Source organism: Girardinichthys multiradiatus, chromosome 17 (genome assembly GCF_021462225.1).
Source record: "Girardinichthys multiradiatus isolate DD_20200921_A chromosome 17, DD_fGirMul_XY1, whole genome shotgun sequence".
Lineage (NCBI taxonomy): Eukaryota > Metazoa > Chordata > Actinopteri > Cyprinodontiformes > Goodeidae > Girardinichthys > Girardinichthys multiradiatus.
In genome coordinates, this window is record NC_061809.1 from 8,980,738 (window position 1) to 8,998,271 (window position 17,534).

Sequence of the window (17,534 nt, forward strand, 5' to 3'; positions counted from 1 at the left end):
CCCATGTTCCAATTGTGTGTGAGCAATATGACCCCACTTGTGACCCCAAAGAATCTCTGAGGATGTACCTTGATCCACATGCTTCGGGATAACATGACACCTGGTGTTTGTTCAAACTTTGCAGAACCTGCTTTTTGCCACCTGACTTCTGGTTTATACATTAATCATGGTAATAAGCTAATGCAGTCAATGTTAAATTTGCATTATGATGCTTGCAGAACACGTTTTGTTGCAGAATAGGCTACTTTATTTGTGCAAAGATCCATGCATCCTCGTTGGAACATACAAAAGTATATTAAATTGAAAACTGTGGGAACCACAAAAAGAATATTAGTTAAAAGAAAGAGAAATTTGGTGTTCAAACAAAAAAAAAAATGTTTGTCTTAAAACTAACAATTACAATACAAGTCAAGACTTAACTGGTATTGTTTAGCTTAAAAGTAAAAAGATCCATCTCTTTCCACTTAAAGCTAACAATCCGGAATATATGTCAGAAACAAATAAAATAAACAACTTTTAACTGGTGTTTGCAGACTTTAGCTTATATGAGAAGATAATAGCAAAGTCAGCTGTTATATTGTGTAACCAGAAATGAAGCTAATGAAATGTGTTTAAAAACTCTTGTTGCACTGTCAGAGTGGAACACAAAATTATGTGACATTATTGGTCATTTCTATGCCAGCTCTTTGGACAGATCATGATGTAACTGAGTGTATTATGTCATGGTTGGCTGTTTCCAGGAGTGCTGATAACATTTTCATGTTTTCAGGTTGCCTCAGGTTAAGAACACTGGTCAGCACAACCTTTCCTGTAAACACAGAGACATGCAGAAACAGACTAATGTAGCAAACGTGATCCAATACATAAAACCGTCTATAGGGTTAACCGTCCCCCACGGTCTGGCCTGTGCTGTTAATGCAAGTCTTCATTCAGGAAAATTCAGGCACCAGTAAACATCCCATCTGGCTCTGCTCAGGAGTGGCATACTGTCTTTGTCATCACCATGTCAGTGCAAAGAGACCGTCTGCAGAGGGCTGAGGGGCTCTAGAACCACCCGCCTCACAGAACATGATCTAGACGGGTGGTTGTCCATTATGCCGAAGCCCTGTGTAAGGCCAAAGCAGCTGTTGGATGGTCATCCAGGAGTCTCCCGTCCCCACAGGTGCTGCATCGACTGCTGGCTGCATCACCAAACTGGCCAGGAGTGCAAGTAGACCTGTGTATACCAAATAGTTAGAAATAAGGGCTTGGAGGGGAAATGCCTACAATGAACTGCTAGCGACACAAGGTTGCAAAGAAAAGAGGTTGATAATAATAATACATTTTATTTAATAGGCGCCTTTCTGGCACTCAAGGTCACCTTACAATCTCTCTAACCCACCCAGGTGACAAAAATCCCTGAAGGATCAAGGTTGAAAAACCCCATCTGTTTTTCTGATGCTACAGTTCAGCAGAATTGTAGGCAAATCTACAGGGAGAAAGTCACCAAACTCTAAATATGTAATCCACTTGCATTTTGTGGACAAGCTAGGTTAGTGGAAAACGTTTTGTTTTTTCCCTTTTTAAGCAGAAAGATCTAAGAAGTAGCTTTGGTTTAAACTGATGCAAAGAGTTACAGGGTATATTACAGGATAGGAATTGTATCATATCAATGTATAATCTTGGTTAAAAGATTGAAGCACACAAACAGCCTATACTGTATGCCGTTTCAAATGAAGAAACAAAAGTCATGGTAAAAAAGGACATCTCAACTCTAGAGTTTTATATATGAAGACATAATTAATCTGGCCCTAACCAGGTTCTAAAATGATTCAATTACAACCTGAACAACCTATGGAAGCAGCAAGATTGTACCTTGTTTTTCATGCACAGGTTGCCTCTATCTTAACACTTACCAGTTTGGAGTTTGTTGTGTTTTTGTGTAAATGAAGTAAGACCTTATTCATTTTAGGACCTGCTAAAGGGCCATCCAGTGTCATGTCGCTTCACCCATATTAACAACCAATCTGAACTTAAAATAACACTGTTAAAATTAAGTTCATGATCATTGTTAACCATCATTCTGAACCAAGTTGACAGTCCCAATATAAACCCTTTACCAATGAATAGATCATAATTTCCTGTGTCAGTTAGGATATCATCATCACCTAGCATTTCCAGCCTGGTCTTTGTCACATTGTTTACATTTGTTTAATTCTCTGCTGTCCTTTTTCCACACAAACACATAAAAGACTGTTCTACTTCACATATTGTAATGCTTTTTGCCAAAAAGAAGTTCGTTTTCCTCTTTAATAAATCCTGATTGTCTTTAAAACATCAGTTAACATTCACTTATGTAATTTAAGGACAACATTTGCGCTGTCATTTACGCAATACTTTCATTAGCAATGGTCAGAAAGCAAAGCGAGTAGTGGCATTTAGATGCAGCTTCCTGTTTGTTGAAAAGGTACAGATCTGCAGGCCCCCAGCTGCCTGCAGCAGAGTGCCATGCAGTAACAACAGAAACCTAGTGCATACCTTGGAATTATCTGCCAGTTTTGATGCGTAGTGGGCTAGTTTTTAGTTTATACTGTTTAGTTGACGAAGATGTTAAAGTGGTGTTTCACACAACAGTAGAAGCAGACATTATTAATAAGGACATTACAGAGACAAACGTGTCTGCACAGCAGCCCAAGTTGCAACTGTGTGTCCCTACACACACATGCGCATGCCTAAAAACACAGCAGTCAACAAGTTCTGACCTTTACAGCTTAATGTTGCAACTCTTATTGCTATAAAGAAACTAAAATTTTGTTTACTCCCAACTAGGGAGGATTGGGTTCAATTCAAGTCTGTCATGTAAAAAGCAGCATCACTAAGTTTAAAGTTGTCTGAAAGGTTAAAGCCATCGATCGATGTATTCATGCACAACACTGGCACCAAACTATTTTTATTATATCCAGATATACAAAACACTAGAATAAAAAGAGGATGTACTGTTTTTGTAGCATGACTGTTTCAAACATTTAAAACAACATTACAAGCTAGGTCCAACAAATGAAAATAGAAAAACGGGCATAAAGTGGCATTATTCTGCTTGGAGAAAATTCATTTTCTTCTGTCCATTTTATACCCCTAATAAAAAAAAGTGTATAATTTATGTAAAAACAGAAGTATTTACCTGCTAGCACAACCACAATAGCCAACCACAGCCAGAGGCCTCTGCCTCCTTTGGCTGTGGCTGCAGCAGCTGCCCTGGAACTGGTCAGGCTTTGGGACAGAGACTGAGATATCCCTGGATCTGTAGATGTGGGGCTGGATGAAGGACTTGGACTGAAGGAAAGAGAAGGAAATGTTAGTGCAGGTTCATCTAAAACTATGCGATGAAGAATGATTGATCGCAGGGAAAAAACAATGTTGTAATTAAAAGCAAGTGAGCAAACTTACCAAAAATGAATAGTGATGGTGATAAAGCCACCACAAGATGGTGTTTTAAAAAACATCAGTTTCATTTATGGTAAATTGTGCAATGAGCAACCAGCAGTAATTTAGCCTTAAATGAAATCCAAAGTTAGATCCAATGCATGTAGACACCTGTCTTGCACAAGCATTTACATGAAGATCATAATGGACAACAGCATGCAAAAGCTGTTAAAAGCTCCAAAGCAGTTTGGTTGGGAAGTGGGTTAGAGCATGAACTTGTTCTTCACTTACAGCATGACAAACAGTTCATCCTGACTCCTGAGGTATTTAAAAAGGTAGAAAAGAAGATAGATAGAAATAACACATTATTTGCTTACTTACACATGAAGGACAGTCGCCCCACAATAGATTAAGTTCAACAACGCTAGTTTGCACAAAATATTGTTAAAATACAGGAATGAGTTATTAAGGACAGAGCAATAAGCTTGATCAAGATAAACAAGAAGTTTCATGCAGAAGTCACAACCCAAATTTCTTAACTCATTTATCACATTGATCTCAAGTCAAAAAAGTTCTCAAAAATTATGGCCCAAACAATAAGAACATTCTGTTACCATGATTTAAAACCAATGTGGACAAAAAGTAAAGAGGATGGTCCAGCATTATCCCATAGAATGAAACAGTTTCATCACTCACAAGGTTCCTTAAGTTCCCCACTTAAATTTGAACTTGCAGTATTAGGTGTAGTGGCTGTGGTTTAAAACAAACCAGAAATTACATTTAAACGAAGGACAAAAGATAGAAATGTGTCACAGATAAACTGATAACACCTCAGGTCAGAACTACAGGAACCTCACTGAAGCCGAGTGATCAACTCTTCCACTGTGCATTAAGCCTTTTAGTTTTGCTTGCAGGCAGTGGTACTGCAGTAAATTGGTGATGAGCTTTTGGTTTCACTAACGTCGTCTTAAGGGGCAGAATTAGGGAGGTGAGTTTGCTGCCCAGCTCACTGAGACTGGGTCTCCTCTTTTCTTCCAATACCTCCTCCTTCGGCTCGTCGTCTGACTGGCAGTCTGTGCTGCTGCAGGATGCCCTGTGGGCATGCATGATCATGCATTCACAAACAGTGTTCAGTGGCTTATTCACAGAAATGTGAGAGTACAAAACAACAATATTTGGTGAGCACACATACATAATTTGGGTTCACAAACGTCATGCATATGCAGCAAAAATAGCTGGCAAAGGTAGACACCTAAATAACAATTTTCTTTTATTAAAAATATTGACTACATTTCACATTTTAAATAATTATAAAACATTTTAAGTCAAGCAAATAACAGTTTAAAAAAATTTTCATACCACCTAAACTTTTCCTTTTACATTTTGTCACATTGTGACCACATACTTCAATGAATCATATTTGGGTTTTGAATAATAGACCATAATTTTAAAGTGTAAGAAGAATTTGTCAATATTTGCAGATACAGATTTCTCTGCAATTACAGCTGCCTCCAAGTCTTTCCGTGTATGTCTATCAGTTTTTGATCATTTCTTTCAAAAAAGCTAAACTTCAGTCAACGGTTTACAAGTCTTGCCATAGATGTTTCAATGGATTTCGATCAGGACTTTGGGCCACACTCCAGGCTAGGCAGATCCCAATCAAACATATGGTTTGATTGGGAGCATTGTAGCTCTGGGTCTATGTTTAGAGTTGTAATCTATAGAAACAAACCAGGGAACACAATTAGTTCCATTGTTCTTCTCATCAACTTTCTCTGTCTTTCCTGTCCCTGTTAAAAAAGACATCACTATAGAATGATGCCGCCGTCTTGTTTCAGATTGGGGACAAGTGTCTTCAGAGTGCTGCACTGGGTTAGTTTCCAACCACACACAATTTTTGTAGGTCAAAAATTTTTACTTTAGTCTTAAATGACCAGAGCACCTTCTTCTCCATGCTTGATGTGTCACTCAAACGTGAAACCTTTTTAAGGATTTTCTTCTTGCCACTCTTTCTTATAGCCCAGATTTGTGGATCCAGAACTAAAAGCTGTCCTGGTGAACGACTCCACCAAGATACCACTTGAGCTGTGGGTACCTGCAGCTCATCCACAGTTTTTATAAGTTTAAAAAAAGGAAACCACAGAGCATTCTAATCACATCACAATTATGCAGCACTTTGTGTCAGTTTAACACATAACATTTAAATTAAATATATTGAAGTTTGTGACAGTAAAGTGACAGAATGTGGAAAGGTTCAAGGGGTATGGGGCAATGTAGATGTTTCAAAACCAGAGCATTAAGCCATGAAGCAATTTCACACCCTTTACAGATATCAAAAAAATGTTGGTATTTAAATATTGAACAGCATACTGGAAGGTGTCATCAACCAATTAAGACCCGTCTCTGTGCATATGTACAGAAAGCACCTCAAGTCTTAATGGGTTTCCAGCAGCAACACAAAACATTAAAACAGCTCAAGTCCACAACACTTCTCATAGACACTTCCCCATGCTTAGGACTTCATGCATAAAAGATGGCTGCTCTGGGGTTTGGTATCATAGCTGCTTTTTCCTGTTTTCGGATCAGGTTTATTCTTTTTTTAACCGTTTGGCCAATATCTGCACACTCAAAATGAAAAAAAAAATATATACTTTTCCTGGTCCTCTCAGAGAATGTGCAACTTGGCTGCAAGTATAAAAGCTTATCTCATCCCCTAATGACCTCTAATTTTTGTACTTCAAAAGTGAACATATATATATACATATATATATATATACATATATGTACACATATATGTATATATATATACATATATATACACATATATGTATATATGTATATATATATACATATATATATATACATATATATACATATATATATATATATATATATATATATATACATATATATATATATACATATACATACATATATATATATATACATATACATATATATATATATACATATACATATATATATATATACATATACATATATATATATATACATATATATACACATATATGTATATATATATACATATATATACACATATATGTATATATATGTATATATATATACATATATATATACATATATACATATATATATATATATATACATATATATATATATACATATACATATATATATATATACATATACATATACATATATATACATATACATATATATACATATACATATACATACATATACATATACATATATATACATATACATACATATATATATATATATATATATATATATATGACAACAGGAACATTGTAGGGCAGACAATGAGAATTTCAAACCTGAAAGCTACCATCTTTATAGCAGAAGGGTTTACTGTGAAAAGACCAGGGTGATGCAGCCAGAGCGACATCCATCTCCTTACCCCTTAGCCATGTCAGGGGGATCTTCAGTGTCAACCCAGGCCGCAGAGCTAACAAACCGTTTTAGCGGGGGCCGTGTCATGCTCTTCCCAGCCACATTCCTGGAAACCATCGTTAACACATAGTTGCATAACAACAACAATCCTCCAAGTAGCAGTAGGTTTTGGAGAAAAATTAAACCACCAAAAACAAAAGGAATGTACAACAGTCCACCTCAAGAATTAGGCACTGTAATTGTCCACTTGGCCTCAAGGTGTTGACATTTCCCTCAATATTTACTCAATCTTCTCCAATTACATGTGATACAGTAACTAGAGGAGGGGAGTGTTTTTTTTTCTTTCTTTTTCTTACCACGGGGATCTCCTTGTCAACCTCTCTGCATCAGATTCAAAGCCATCCTGACAACCTTTGGTCTGGTAAAAGAAAAAAACAACTTTTGTAATAAATAAAATTGGTTAATTATCATCATTACTACTTTTTTCTGCTGTTGAAACAGTTAAAATGTTCCAAACAACAAACATATAAGGATGTGTTTGTAGTTCAGCAAATGATCATGTATTTTATGATGTAATTCCTTTTAAAGTACAATTAGAAAGATCTAAAAAGGTCAATATGCCACAGACATATTTTAGATCAAATTTGAGGCTACAAGTCCATTACAACATTATGGCTAATCTTTACAGTTTGTTTGTTTACCACAAGTGTTCCCCAAATTCAAACCACCTCTTAAATTAAGATGCTACATCTGATTTTAAACTGAAAGTAGTCAGAGGCAAAAAAAATAAATAAAAATCTTTCAGAAATATTCATATCCCCTTTTCATAATTTGTCATGTTATAACCACAAACTTGTATTGCCAATTTTTGTGACAGCACCGAGTAGTGCTTAAGTGGTCAAAAATTATGCATGTTTCTTTGTTACAAATTAAAATCTTAAAATGTGTGCAAAGTGTGCAGTTTTATTCAGCCCTCTTTACCTTCAGAAGTCGCTAATAAGTCAACAAAGTCAAACTGTGTATAATTTCTTGTCAGTATCAGTTCAGCTGTTCTCTGAAGGCCTCAGAGGTTTGTGAGGCAACATCAGTGAACAAAAAGCATCATAAAGACCAAAGAACATAGCAGACTGTCCGGGGATAAAATGGCGATGAAACTTAAGAAGAATTAATAAAAAACAATATCCCAAGTTCTGAAACCCTCACCGAGCACTCTTGAATCCATTATCTAGACATTGAAAGAGTATGTCTGTCCAACAAAATTGGCAGGAGGGCAAGGAGGGCGTTGATCAGAAAGAGGAGCTAAGAGGCCCATGGTAAAACTGGAAAAGCTACAGAGATCCACAGCTCAAGAGAACTATTAGTCATGCATTCCACAAATCTCCCCTTTATGGGTGAGAGGCAAGAAGAAAGCCAGTGTAGAAAGAAAGCCATAAACACAGTGTGCTGCTGACTTCATCCATCATTATGCTGAATGTGAAGAATGAAATGAGCGGCACACTGCATTTAGTTTCCATTTATTCATCCATCTATTGTCTATACCCGCATCCTGGAAGGTGCTCATCTCCACCGGTGGGGTACACCCTGGAGAGGTTGTTAGTCCATCACAGGGCAATAAAGAGATATGCACATACCCAGAGAGAACACATTCATGCAAGGGGAGAACATGCAAACTCCATGAAGGAAGACCCCAGGCATGGAGTTGAACCAAGGGTTGCTATAAAAAGAAAAAAACTATATAAAACCTCCCCATACACAGTTTGATTTATTTTGTAAAATAAATCTTAAAAACCATTCATCATCAAGATATACGACCTACTGTATATGTTGGTCTATCACATAAAGAGGGCTAAAAATATATATTCAAGTCTGTAGTTGTACTGTGACATAATGTGATGAAGTTCGAGGGGTATGAATATTTTTGGAAGGCATTGCAGACACATTTTGGAAAAATTAACCGTTGATGTTAGAAATCTTTCCTTGGCCTAATCTAGGCTTGAAGCTTTTGTTTAACATTTTGTTCTATTTAGTTGTTTGCATCTCATCTGTCTTGGAGAAATTGACAACCAGGCAGGAAGATGTAAGTGCGTACTGGTATGCGGTTCCTACCATGTCAAAGTGCATGTTTCCACCAATTCCACGGGGAATAGGTCCTATGCTGACTCTCCTGGCTCTCTCCTGCTGTGACATCATACAATTAGAAATATGAAACTTAGGAAGCATCAGCGAAACAAAATCATAATAAATTCCAGTAAATTGTGCATAAGTAACCAACCGTGTGTTTTGGTGGCAGCTTCTTGCCACGGAAATCATCTGTCATTTTGAAAACATTGAATATTTAAAAGCGGGTTTAAAGATAAGAACATCAATTTGAGAAATCCAACTGCAACGCCCTAAACCTTTTTCTGTTTGTGATCCAAACGACCTCTCACTTTGCATGAGTGCCTCTCTCAGCTCGAGGAGCTCAGCATGCTCCTTTGTATACGTCCTCCTCAGGTTCTCTACATGCTGGATCATCACCTCCACAGCTTTACCAAAACGATTCTCCTGTTGTCCAAACAAACATCTCAACTAAATTATTACAGTCAAAATCCTCACTAAATGACAGCTTGTCAGTAATAATGTCAATGTCCAGTAATAAGATTAAACAAAAAAGCAAAAAAAAAAACTTCAGTTTATGCTACAGACATACAGAATGTCAGCTTTCTGACCTGGTGAATAGCTCCAAGCATTTCAGAGCGACTGGACACTCTGGTCATGGACTGGATGAGAATATTTAGGTTTTTCTGAAGCCTCTGGATGATCTCCATTGACTGGTTTTCATCTTCACACAAAGGGATTAGTGCCTAAGAGGGAATGTGAGGTAAAATGAAGATAGTAAAAAACTGACTGCACCTGAACCAGATGCATTTAGAAAGCTCCTTCATTCCCTTACTCACAATGAAACACAGACTAACTCCACATTTACACAGATTGTCAGAATATCAGCAGTATGTATCCTTTTTTATAATCCATATAACATAACAACTAAAACAATCATAGCTGATGGTTAAAAAACAAAACACAAGCCATATGGTTAACAAAGTATGCAGATTTGTTTGCACTTCCAAGTAAATTGGCTTTTGTTTCAAGTGGTGTTGGGACACATCAAAGGCATTAAAAACATTTCAACTCCAGAAGTGAATCAGTGTTGAGTCTATACTAAAAAGGAAACTGCTTTTTGATATTTGGCTAACCCTCACTTTTCCCATTTATCAAAAATTTAATTGAAAAAGTGAAAACTCATAAAGCCTTTAGCTTAAAATCTGGCAACGCACTCTGACTGGTTTGCTTTCAGGATTGCCCATCCATCTTCCTTTCAACTATAACCAGCCTCCTTGTCACAGCAGAAGGAAAGCTTCTCCACAGCATGATGTGGATAATTTACCCTTATAGTTATAAGAATTGTGATTTATTGTGAATTGTGATAATATTGTAAATGATGTTTTTCCGGGGTCCCTTACAGGAATTTGTATGAGCATAGCGGGCTAATTTTCAGTGTAGCGGGCTGCCACGCTGAAAATTATTATTCCCATGTTTCATGAGAGCATTACTAAATATCAATGTATTTATAAATGTTTTCATGCTGTTATATGAGCCGTTTAGCAAAAATAAGTAATCACACTAGTTAGTATAGCTGGTTACCTATTTATAAATGCCAAGTGTTTTCAAAAGCATTTGTCTAAACATGGTCAAAAGCATCAATTCCGGTACTTAAGGGCCAGTTTCCTGCATGGTCATGAAATGTCCTGAGTCTGATCTAGATGCATGTAATTAAGTTCTGCAGTGGCCTGGTAATAAACAAACATTTGATTCTGTCGTGTTGAACCACAGAAAGATAAAACACTGATGACTGATTTTGGACACAACTGGTCAAAAGGAAATCAGAAGTGATGAACAGCAACCACTATTTTCACTAAACTGTTTCAAAAAAGAAAAATGCTTTGAGTTCTCAGAAACAAAACAAAAGAAGTGGCTTTAAACTTTAGTGACATTTATAAAATGTTCACAGTAGAAACAATCTGCTCTGAGAAACCCTGAGTGAATCGTTCATCCAGAGAAAGTTAAAGATTTTAATTTGCACCTGCAGAAAGCCTTGGCAGCTAGACACTTCCCTACGAACGTTTTCTTCTGCAAGGTCACGGGACCTTTCCTCCAGCCGGAGCCTTTTCTCCAGAGTGAACATATCACACTTGAATCCCAGTGCAAGGCGCTGGAACTCTGCCTGAAAAAATGAAATAGATTTTTATACATGACACTAAGGGCATTTTCATAAAAGATATCTATCTTTGAGAGTTCATTGCCGACTTTGTGTCAACAATTTGGATTAAGCAACAGTTAGTTTATTTTTAACCAAAGAGTAAATATACTTTTTATTGTGTGCATCAGATACAATTTACATTCATAAATTTCTGAAACTATCCACCCTAACCAAGCTAATTCTTAACAGATTCCAGGCTTAGTTATTCTGCTTACCTCAATCTCCTTATCAGTAGGTGATGAGCTAAAGAGAACAAGACAGCAGTTTGTGAGAATCATTCTTTAAGGTACATAAATGATTGAGGACTCCATTATAAAATAGGTACAAGTGTCTATTATCTTACTTGCTCCTATCCTCCTTGAAGACATCATTGGTGTCAGATATCACAGATGAATCCGCTAGAAAATGAGCCGGTAAAATATGTAGACCAAGTTAAACTTGAACAACTGTATTTACTTCATCAGATTATAAAATTATTATAATATTTTACAATTAGAACTTTACAATAAATGTATTACACTTACATTCTCTTCTAGTAGCCAGGCTGACCTGACTTGGTTCATTCTGAACATGGTTCTTCTCATTGGTATCCATGGTGTGTGCTGGATCCTGCTGAGTTTATACAAAATATTCAGTCTCTTCCTACTTTTTCTGCTGTATTCTCTGCTCCAGTTCCTCCATTATCTTTACTATTCATTTCACTCTTACTTTGCCTTTTTTGTATGTTCTTATCTCATAATGAAGAGAAATGTAAGACTGAGAGCAACTGGGAGGACTCTTAATTATTAAGGAGGAATCTATCCTGATTGGAAATATAATTCAAACTATGCACTCTGTTCCTCCCTCCCTCTCCTTGATAGGCTTACACAGTCACACATATGCATAACTGGAAAGACAACAGAATTTTATAGTTTGGATGTTTAAGCTGCAAGATACAAACATAAAGGCTTGTTGAAGAACTTATCTTTGTGGCACAATCTTCACTCAACATGTCAGCACACTATAGACTAATAAGTTTCACTGTAGTGGATGTACTACTGGTGGTGTTTTGTTTGCACTGTAGGCACATGTCATCCAAATCAGATTTTTTGGGGCTTATTGAACTGCAAACAGTTCACACTGAAGTCAGATGTAGGCAACAACTTAAAACTAATGTGAACAATGATGCAAAAAAAATAATGATAAAACAGATTTTAGAAAACAAATCTGAATTAAGCATCAAGACCTGCAATGTGAGCGTAGCTTTAGTGGTATTAAGAATACATTTTTTGTTATCAATCTTACAAGCTAAACACTGAGCTAACTCACTGTGATGTAGAACTATTAGACAACATTGAGTTTTTTCCAGCATATTGATCTTTGCTTCAAACAGGAACTACCATTTGTGGAAGAGAAATGCAGAGCACAATATTCTTAAAAATCAGAGTAAACTGATAACGGTGAAGCAATATCAACTACTGGTGGCTACTTGTTCACCTGTGAAGCTGGAAGGTGTATTTGAGGAAGATATCAAACTCAATTTAACCATGTTCTTATTGGATATTGGAAAATATTTGCACAGAGACAAACTAATTCACGCAATACAGCCCAATAGTGCTTTAAGTATTCAAACAATAAAAGAGCCTTTCATTAACAGAGCCTGTATAGGACTAGGTGGGTGAAAGATTTACGGAGATAAAAACTGTCTTAAGAGTTAAAAACAGTTTAATCTAGTAGCTGTCACAACGTTTTAAACAAGCACCAGCCATGTTGGATTTTAAAAACAGGATTAATGAAAAATTTACAAACATGGCTAGCTGACTTTATTGGGGATTTCTGTTGATTTTTTCATTTTTGTTATACTTAAAGGTTTCAGATCAAATAAATATCCATATCAGACAAAGTTAAATTGACAAAATACAGTTTTCAAATTCTGACTTAATTTATTACAAGCAATCAAAGCCAGCCCTTTGTGAATTAACCAGTGAATAACTAGATTTTTGGGTTCAATTTCACAAGAGACACCCAGGCCTGAGATCTGCCTAGCCTGTAGAAAGAAAGAAACCATGTGCATCCTGCCTGACAACATGAAGTAGGCAAAAATATCTAAAAAGAAAGCAGCATGCACAGATCTAAATAAGTTTGAGAATCAATGAGAAACAAATTGATTGACATCTATCGGTCTAGAAAGGCTACAGTAGTTTCTAAGACTTTAGGACTCCAGGGAACCACAGCGAGAGCCATTATCCACAAGTGAAACAAAAAATAGAACAGCAGTGAATGGTTGGCAGGAGAGCCACTCACCGACCAAAATTATTCCAAGAGTACACCAATGATTTATCTAGAAAGTCACAGAATTTCATACAATAACTGCATCACTGCCGACTTTTTTTCCCTCAAATTAGGTCAATTTAAGTGATTCAACAATAAGAAAGAGGCTCGGCAAAAATGGCCTCCACAGCATAGTTCTAAAGCCAAAACCATTCTTGGCAAAAAAAACAAAAACATATGATCATCCACAATCTTGAAGATTCTCAAATCCTTTGGAAGAATGTGGACTCCAGAGACAACAGTCAAACTCTTTGGTAGGCAAGCATCCCATTACATCTAGTGTAAAACTAACAGCATTTTAGAAAAAGAATATACCAGCAGTCAGTCACTCATCGTGCTCATAGTGTGATGGTCTTGGGCTCCTTTGCAGCTTTAGAACCCAGACAACCAGCCTTAATTTATAAAACCATGAATTCTCCTCTCTATCAGAAACTCCTGAAGAATATGATCATTTTGTGACCTTAAGCTAAAGTGCATTAGGTTATGCAGCAGGTCAAGCACACTAGAAGGTCCAACTTAATAGCGCAAAAAAAAAAAAAGCTTTTGGAGTGACCTAGTCAAAGACTTCAATCCAGGATTAAAATTGCAATGCTTTAGCATGATTTAATCAGGTTGTTCCTGGTTGAAACCATCTAACTTTGCTGAATTAAAACAATTTACAAAAAAGAATGGGACATAAATTCCTCCAGAGTAATATAAAAGACTTTTTGCCAGTTATCACCAACACTTGATTAAAGTTGCCCCAACGGTTGCACAAACAATTATTACGTTAAGGGGGAGTTACTTTGTCACATACGGTCAGATTGATTTGAATAGTTTTTTCCCCTTAATGAAATCATCATGTAAAAACTGCATTTTGGTTTTACTCACATTTGGTCAGATGTGGAAATTGATCTGAAAAACTGAAGTGGGACAAAAGTGCAAAAAACAAGAGCTCTGTAAATATAAAAATAACTAATCATAGTTCAAAAAGATGGGAACACTACTTTTTTCTCCTTTTGCCTTTCTATAAAATGAATTCAAATAGTCCAAGGCCTACTGCATTAACATTGTTAAAGCTTAGTTGCTGAAGAGATACTTGGTTGAAAACCTGGCTCTAATTACCTGCATGAACTGAACTGGAGCATCACAGGTAAAGAAGAATATTCTCAGGAATTATCGTTTGACAAGCTACTTTTGCTGTGGGTATTATAGGTAGTCAAATTATATAACTGCAGAGTCTTTTGAAATAAAAAGCACTGTAGGCTTCGGTCAAAAAATATTTCTTATAGAAACGTATTAAAAAAAATAATGAAACAAATCTGCTTGTACACCCTATTTGATGACACCACTTACCTGTGAACAGGTGGGATCAGGGGATGTGCTGCTCATTCCACCTTTTGACTGACTTTTTTGAATAACAGATGATTCTGATTGAGGCAGGCCGTTCTCAGAGGTGTTTGCCCCATTGCTAGTGAGCTGGTCCATCCCTTGAAAGGACATTAAGGCAAAGGTACTCATAAATGTAGGAAGATGTATGTAAAACACAAGTATTAACCTGTCCAGTAGTTCCGTCTGTCCTGCTTTCATACAGATTAGATTTTTTTTGCATAATCCTGTTACCTGCCACACTGGTTGAAAGTGTTGGACCATCAGCTGTAGTATCTTGTACTGTCTCTTCTTCCTCCACCACCACAGGTAACAGACTGGTGCTGCTACAGAACACAGTTTAAAGGTAAAGCAGCACAACACTGTAAATCTGAAGCATAACTAAATGGTGACAGAAAACCACTCACCTGTCCTCAGCTGGTGATTTGTCTGCCGATGGGTCACAACTGAGACTCTGAAACAATCAGCCGAAAAGGCAAACAAGGAGTTTAAAAAGGTTTTTCCCTCTCTTGTGTGTCCCACATATTTTTTCTATTAAATGAAGAACAACAGAGCATACCTGTCCCATCACATGATAATGCCATCTAAGCTTTACAGAGTGTGGAATAGAGATTGCGTTGACTTCTTATATAATGTTAAAGTCATGCACACGGAGAGCTATGCAGCTTTTTAAGTGTGTGTATATCTGGCTGGAAATGGTACTATGTTGACGCAGGCATAATACTAAGTGTTGGAGGCGGAATGCCTGAAAACAGTGTGAACACACACTCACAATGGAGCGAGGTGAGAGCTCAGAGCAATGGCATCTTGTGTAATGAGTGTATATAACATCCTTTATGACGCAGCTTGAAATAAAAAGGCCTGGTTCAACATTTCACTGAAAACAACAAAAGGAGAACTTTTCTACCATTTTGTACTTAAAGGAAGTTAATCCATCAACACAACCAGTTATACACGACCAGTTTAACCATAATAAAAGTTATAGCATTTTTTATTCATCTCTATTTACCCAACAATAAATTACCAGTGTATAACAGTTTTGATTTTTTTTTTTTTTTACTACTGACTAATTTTGAAGTAAGGTTTAAAGTTGAAGTTTTTGGTCCGAAATAATAATTTCATTAAAAACAGCAAATAATAAAAAGTGCCAAGAATTATGCGACTGTCTGGAATTGAACGATTTTCAACCTGACTGGCTTGTTGGAACTAGAAAAAACTATGTTTTATATTATATATTTTATATTAAAACATGATACTCCAATATTATTGTTTAATATTGTGATGTCGATGACACTGAATAACCCATATTTTCCTTGCTCTTCTCTTTTCCATCATCATCATGATGTCCACATCACTTTCATTTAGCTTTAAAATATTGGTCACCAAACTCAACATCAGGTATGGGTAATAAAGACCAAACAGTCCATCCATCTAGCCAAATGAAATGTTGGCAGGCATAGTTTGAATTGATAGATATCTGAAATAAAATAGCTTACATAATACCGTGATTGCAACTGCAATTAAATATATTGTGCAGCTCTACTTAATACAGACGCCTGTCTCACAAGATGAATCGAGATGCCATATTGAATAACTTGCTCCTGCAGCAGAATCCCGACAGAGAGATTAGTGCAAAAATAAATGGATAGTAAGCTTCAACACCAATCAGACAGTGAATAGTAGGATGGGAAGGTGGGGAACTGGAGGTAGTTGCATGATTTAACCCAGAAAAAGTCAGTCAGGTCAGTGCACCTGTACTACTCCTTATGAACACAGACCACCGATTTAACTTGGCAACAAGAGATTTTCTTACCAATAATCTTACAGTGTGAACCCGACCTAAATTCAGTTGAAATTCAAAAATACTTTATTAATCCCAAAAGGAAAATAAGTGCTGTTTTAACTCATATTATGCAAGTTTCTTCAGAGTCATTGTAGATGGGAATGACTGTTGGCAGGAAGGATCTCATATATGTAGCGGTCAGCATTACAGTAGAACTGAAGAAGCCTCTGACTGAAAACACCCTGTTGTTATAAGAGTCTCATGAAGAGGATGCTCAGGGTTGTCTATAATGTTTTTCATGTTATGAAGAATCTGTTTTTGTTCAGTCATCTCCAGAGGAACCCGGAACAGTCCCCAGAACAGAACCGGCCTACTTTACCAGCTCAACAAATTGCAACTAGTATTATATATAATAATGTAATAATTACAGCATTGGTCTTTTTAAAAATGTCAATTTGAAGCTGACAATAAGGTCAACTGGTGCGTCTCAAAATCATTTGGATTTATCATTAAAACCTCTAAAACCAGATTATCTAATTCGACTTCAATTACCTTGATTTTACAATACATTCTTCATAACCTTGGACAACCATAAGTCTGAAACATCTAAATATGGTGTTGTAGCAAGTAGGTGTACAAACAAATTATATTTGCAGTGCTAACCACTCTGTGGTGTAACAGTTTAGTCGTACACCTTTAGCTTGAGTACAAATCTGGAAGCATCACACATAGCTTGCAGCTGACTGGTTGACCAGCATCAATATTGCTACAGGCTTAAAAATTACATTACTGCTCTCAGATCCAAAGATGAACACAAATAAAATTAGAATTTCAAATTATGCTGAATTCTAGTAGTTGTTGCCATTTCATCAATTGCAAGGTAAAACCTGGATGCAATATTTTGTAGGTTATTACATTTTAGGTGTCATGCGAACAGTGACAGCAAATTAAAAAGGAGAATGTGGGTTAATCCAA

At 36.5% G+C, this 17,534-nt stretch overlaps 1 protein-coding gene across 7 annotated transcripts in view; it reads right to left on the minus strand.

Annotated features, from left to right (window-relative positions):
* Positions 1-224: 224 nt before the first annotated feature.
* Positions 225-17,534, minus strand: part of LOC124882991 (lymphoid-restricted membrane protein) — a 51,799-nt gene continuing 34,489 nt past the window's right edge. The window contains exons 24-40 of one of the 7 annotated variants that reach the window (XM_047389774.1): positions 15,184-15,230; positions 15,011-15,102; positions 14,744-14,877; positions 11,623-11,710; positions 11,442-11,496; positions 11,314-11,341; positions 10,922-11,062; positions 9,510-9,644; positions 9,231-9,345; positions 9,074-9,111; positions 8,908-8,979; positions 7,158-7,219; positions 6,809-6,907; positions 4,364-4,495; positions 3,694-3,720; positions 3,161-3,312; positions 225-1,216 (exon numbers count right to left, since the gene is read on the minus strand). In XM_047389774.1, coding sequence (XP_047245730.1) covers positions 1,074-1,216; positions 3,161-3,312; positions 3,694-3,720; positions 4,364-4,495; positions 6,809-6,907; positions 7,158-7,219; positions 8,908-8,979; positions 9,074-9,111; positions 9,231-9,345; positions 9,510-9,644; positions 10,922-11,062; positions 11,314-11,341; positions 11,442-11,496; positions 11,623-11,710; positions 14,744-14,877; positions 15,011-15,102; positions 15,184-15,230 — 1,560 coding nt within the window. In that variant the 3' untranslated portion in view covers positions 225-1,073. Of the gene's footprint in view, positions 1,217-3,160; positions 3,313-3,693; positions 3,721-4,363; positions 4,496-6,808; positions 6,908-7,157; positions 7,220-8,907; positions 8,980-9,073; positions 9,112-9,197; positions 9,346-9,509; positions 9,645-10,921; positions 11,063-11,313; positions 11,342-11,441; positions 11,497-11,622; positions 11,711-14,743; positions 14,878-15,010; positions 15,103-15,183; positions 15,231-17,534 lie in introns of all 7 variants that reach the window. The other 6 variants (XM_047389772.1, XM_047389773.1, XM_047389775.1 and 3 more) reach the window with 6 other exon arrangements.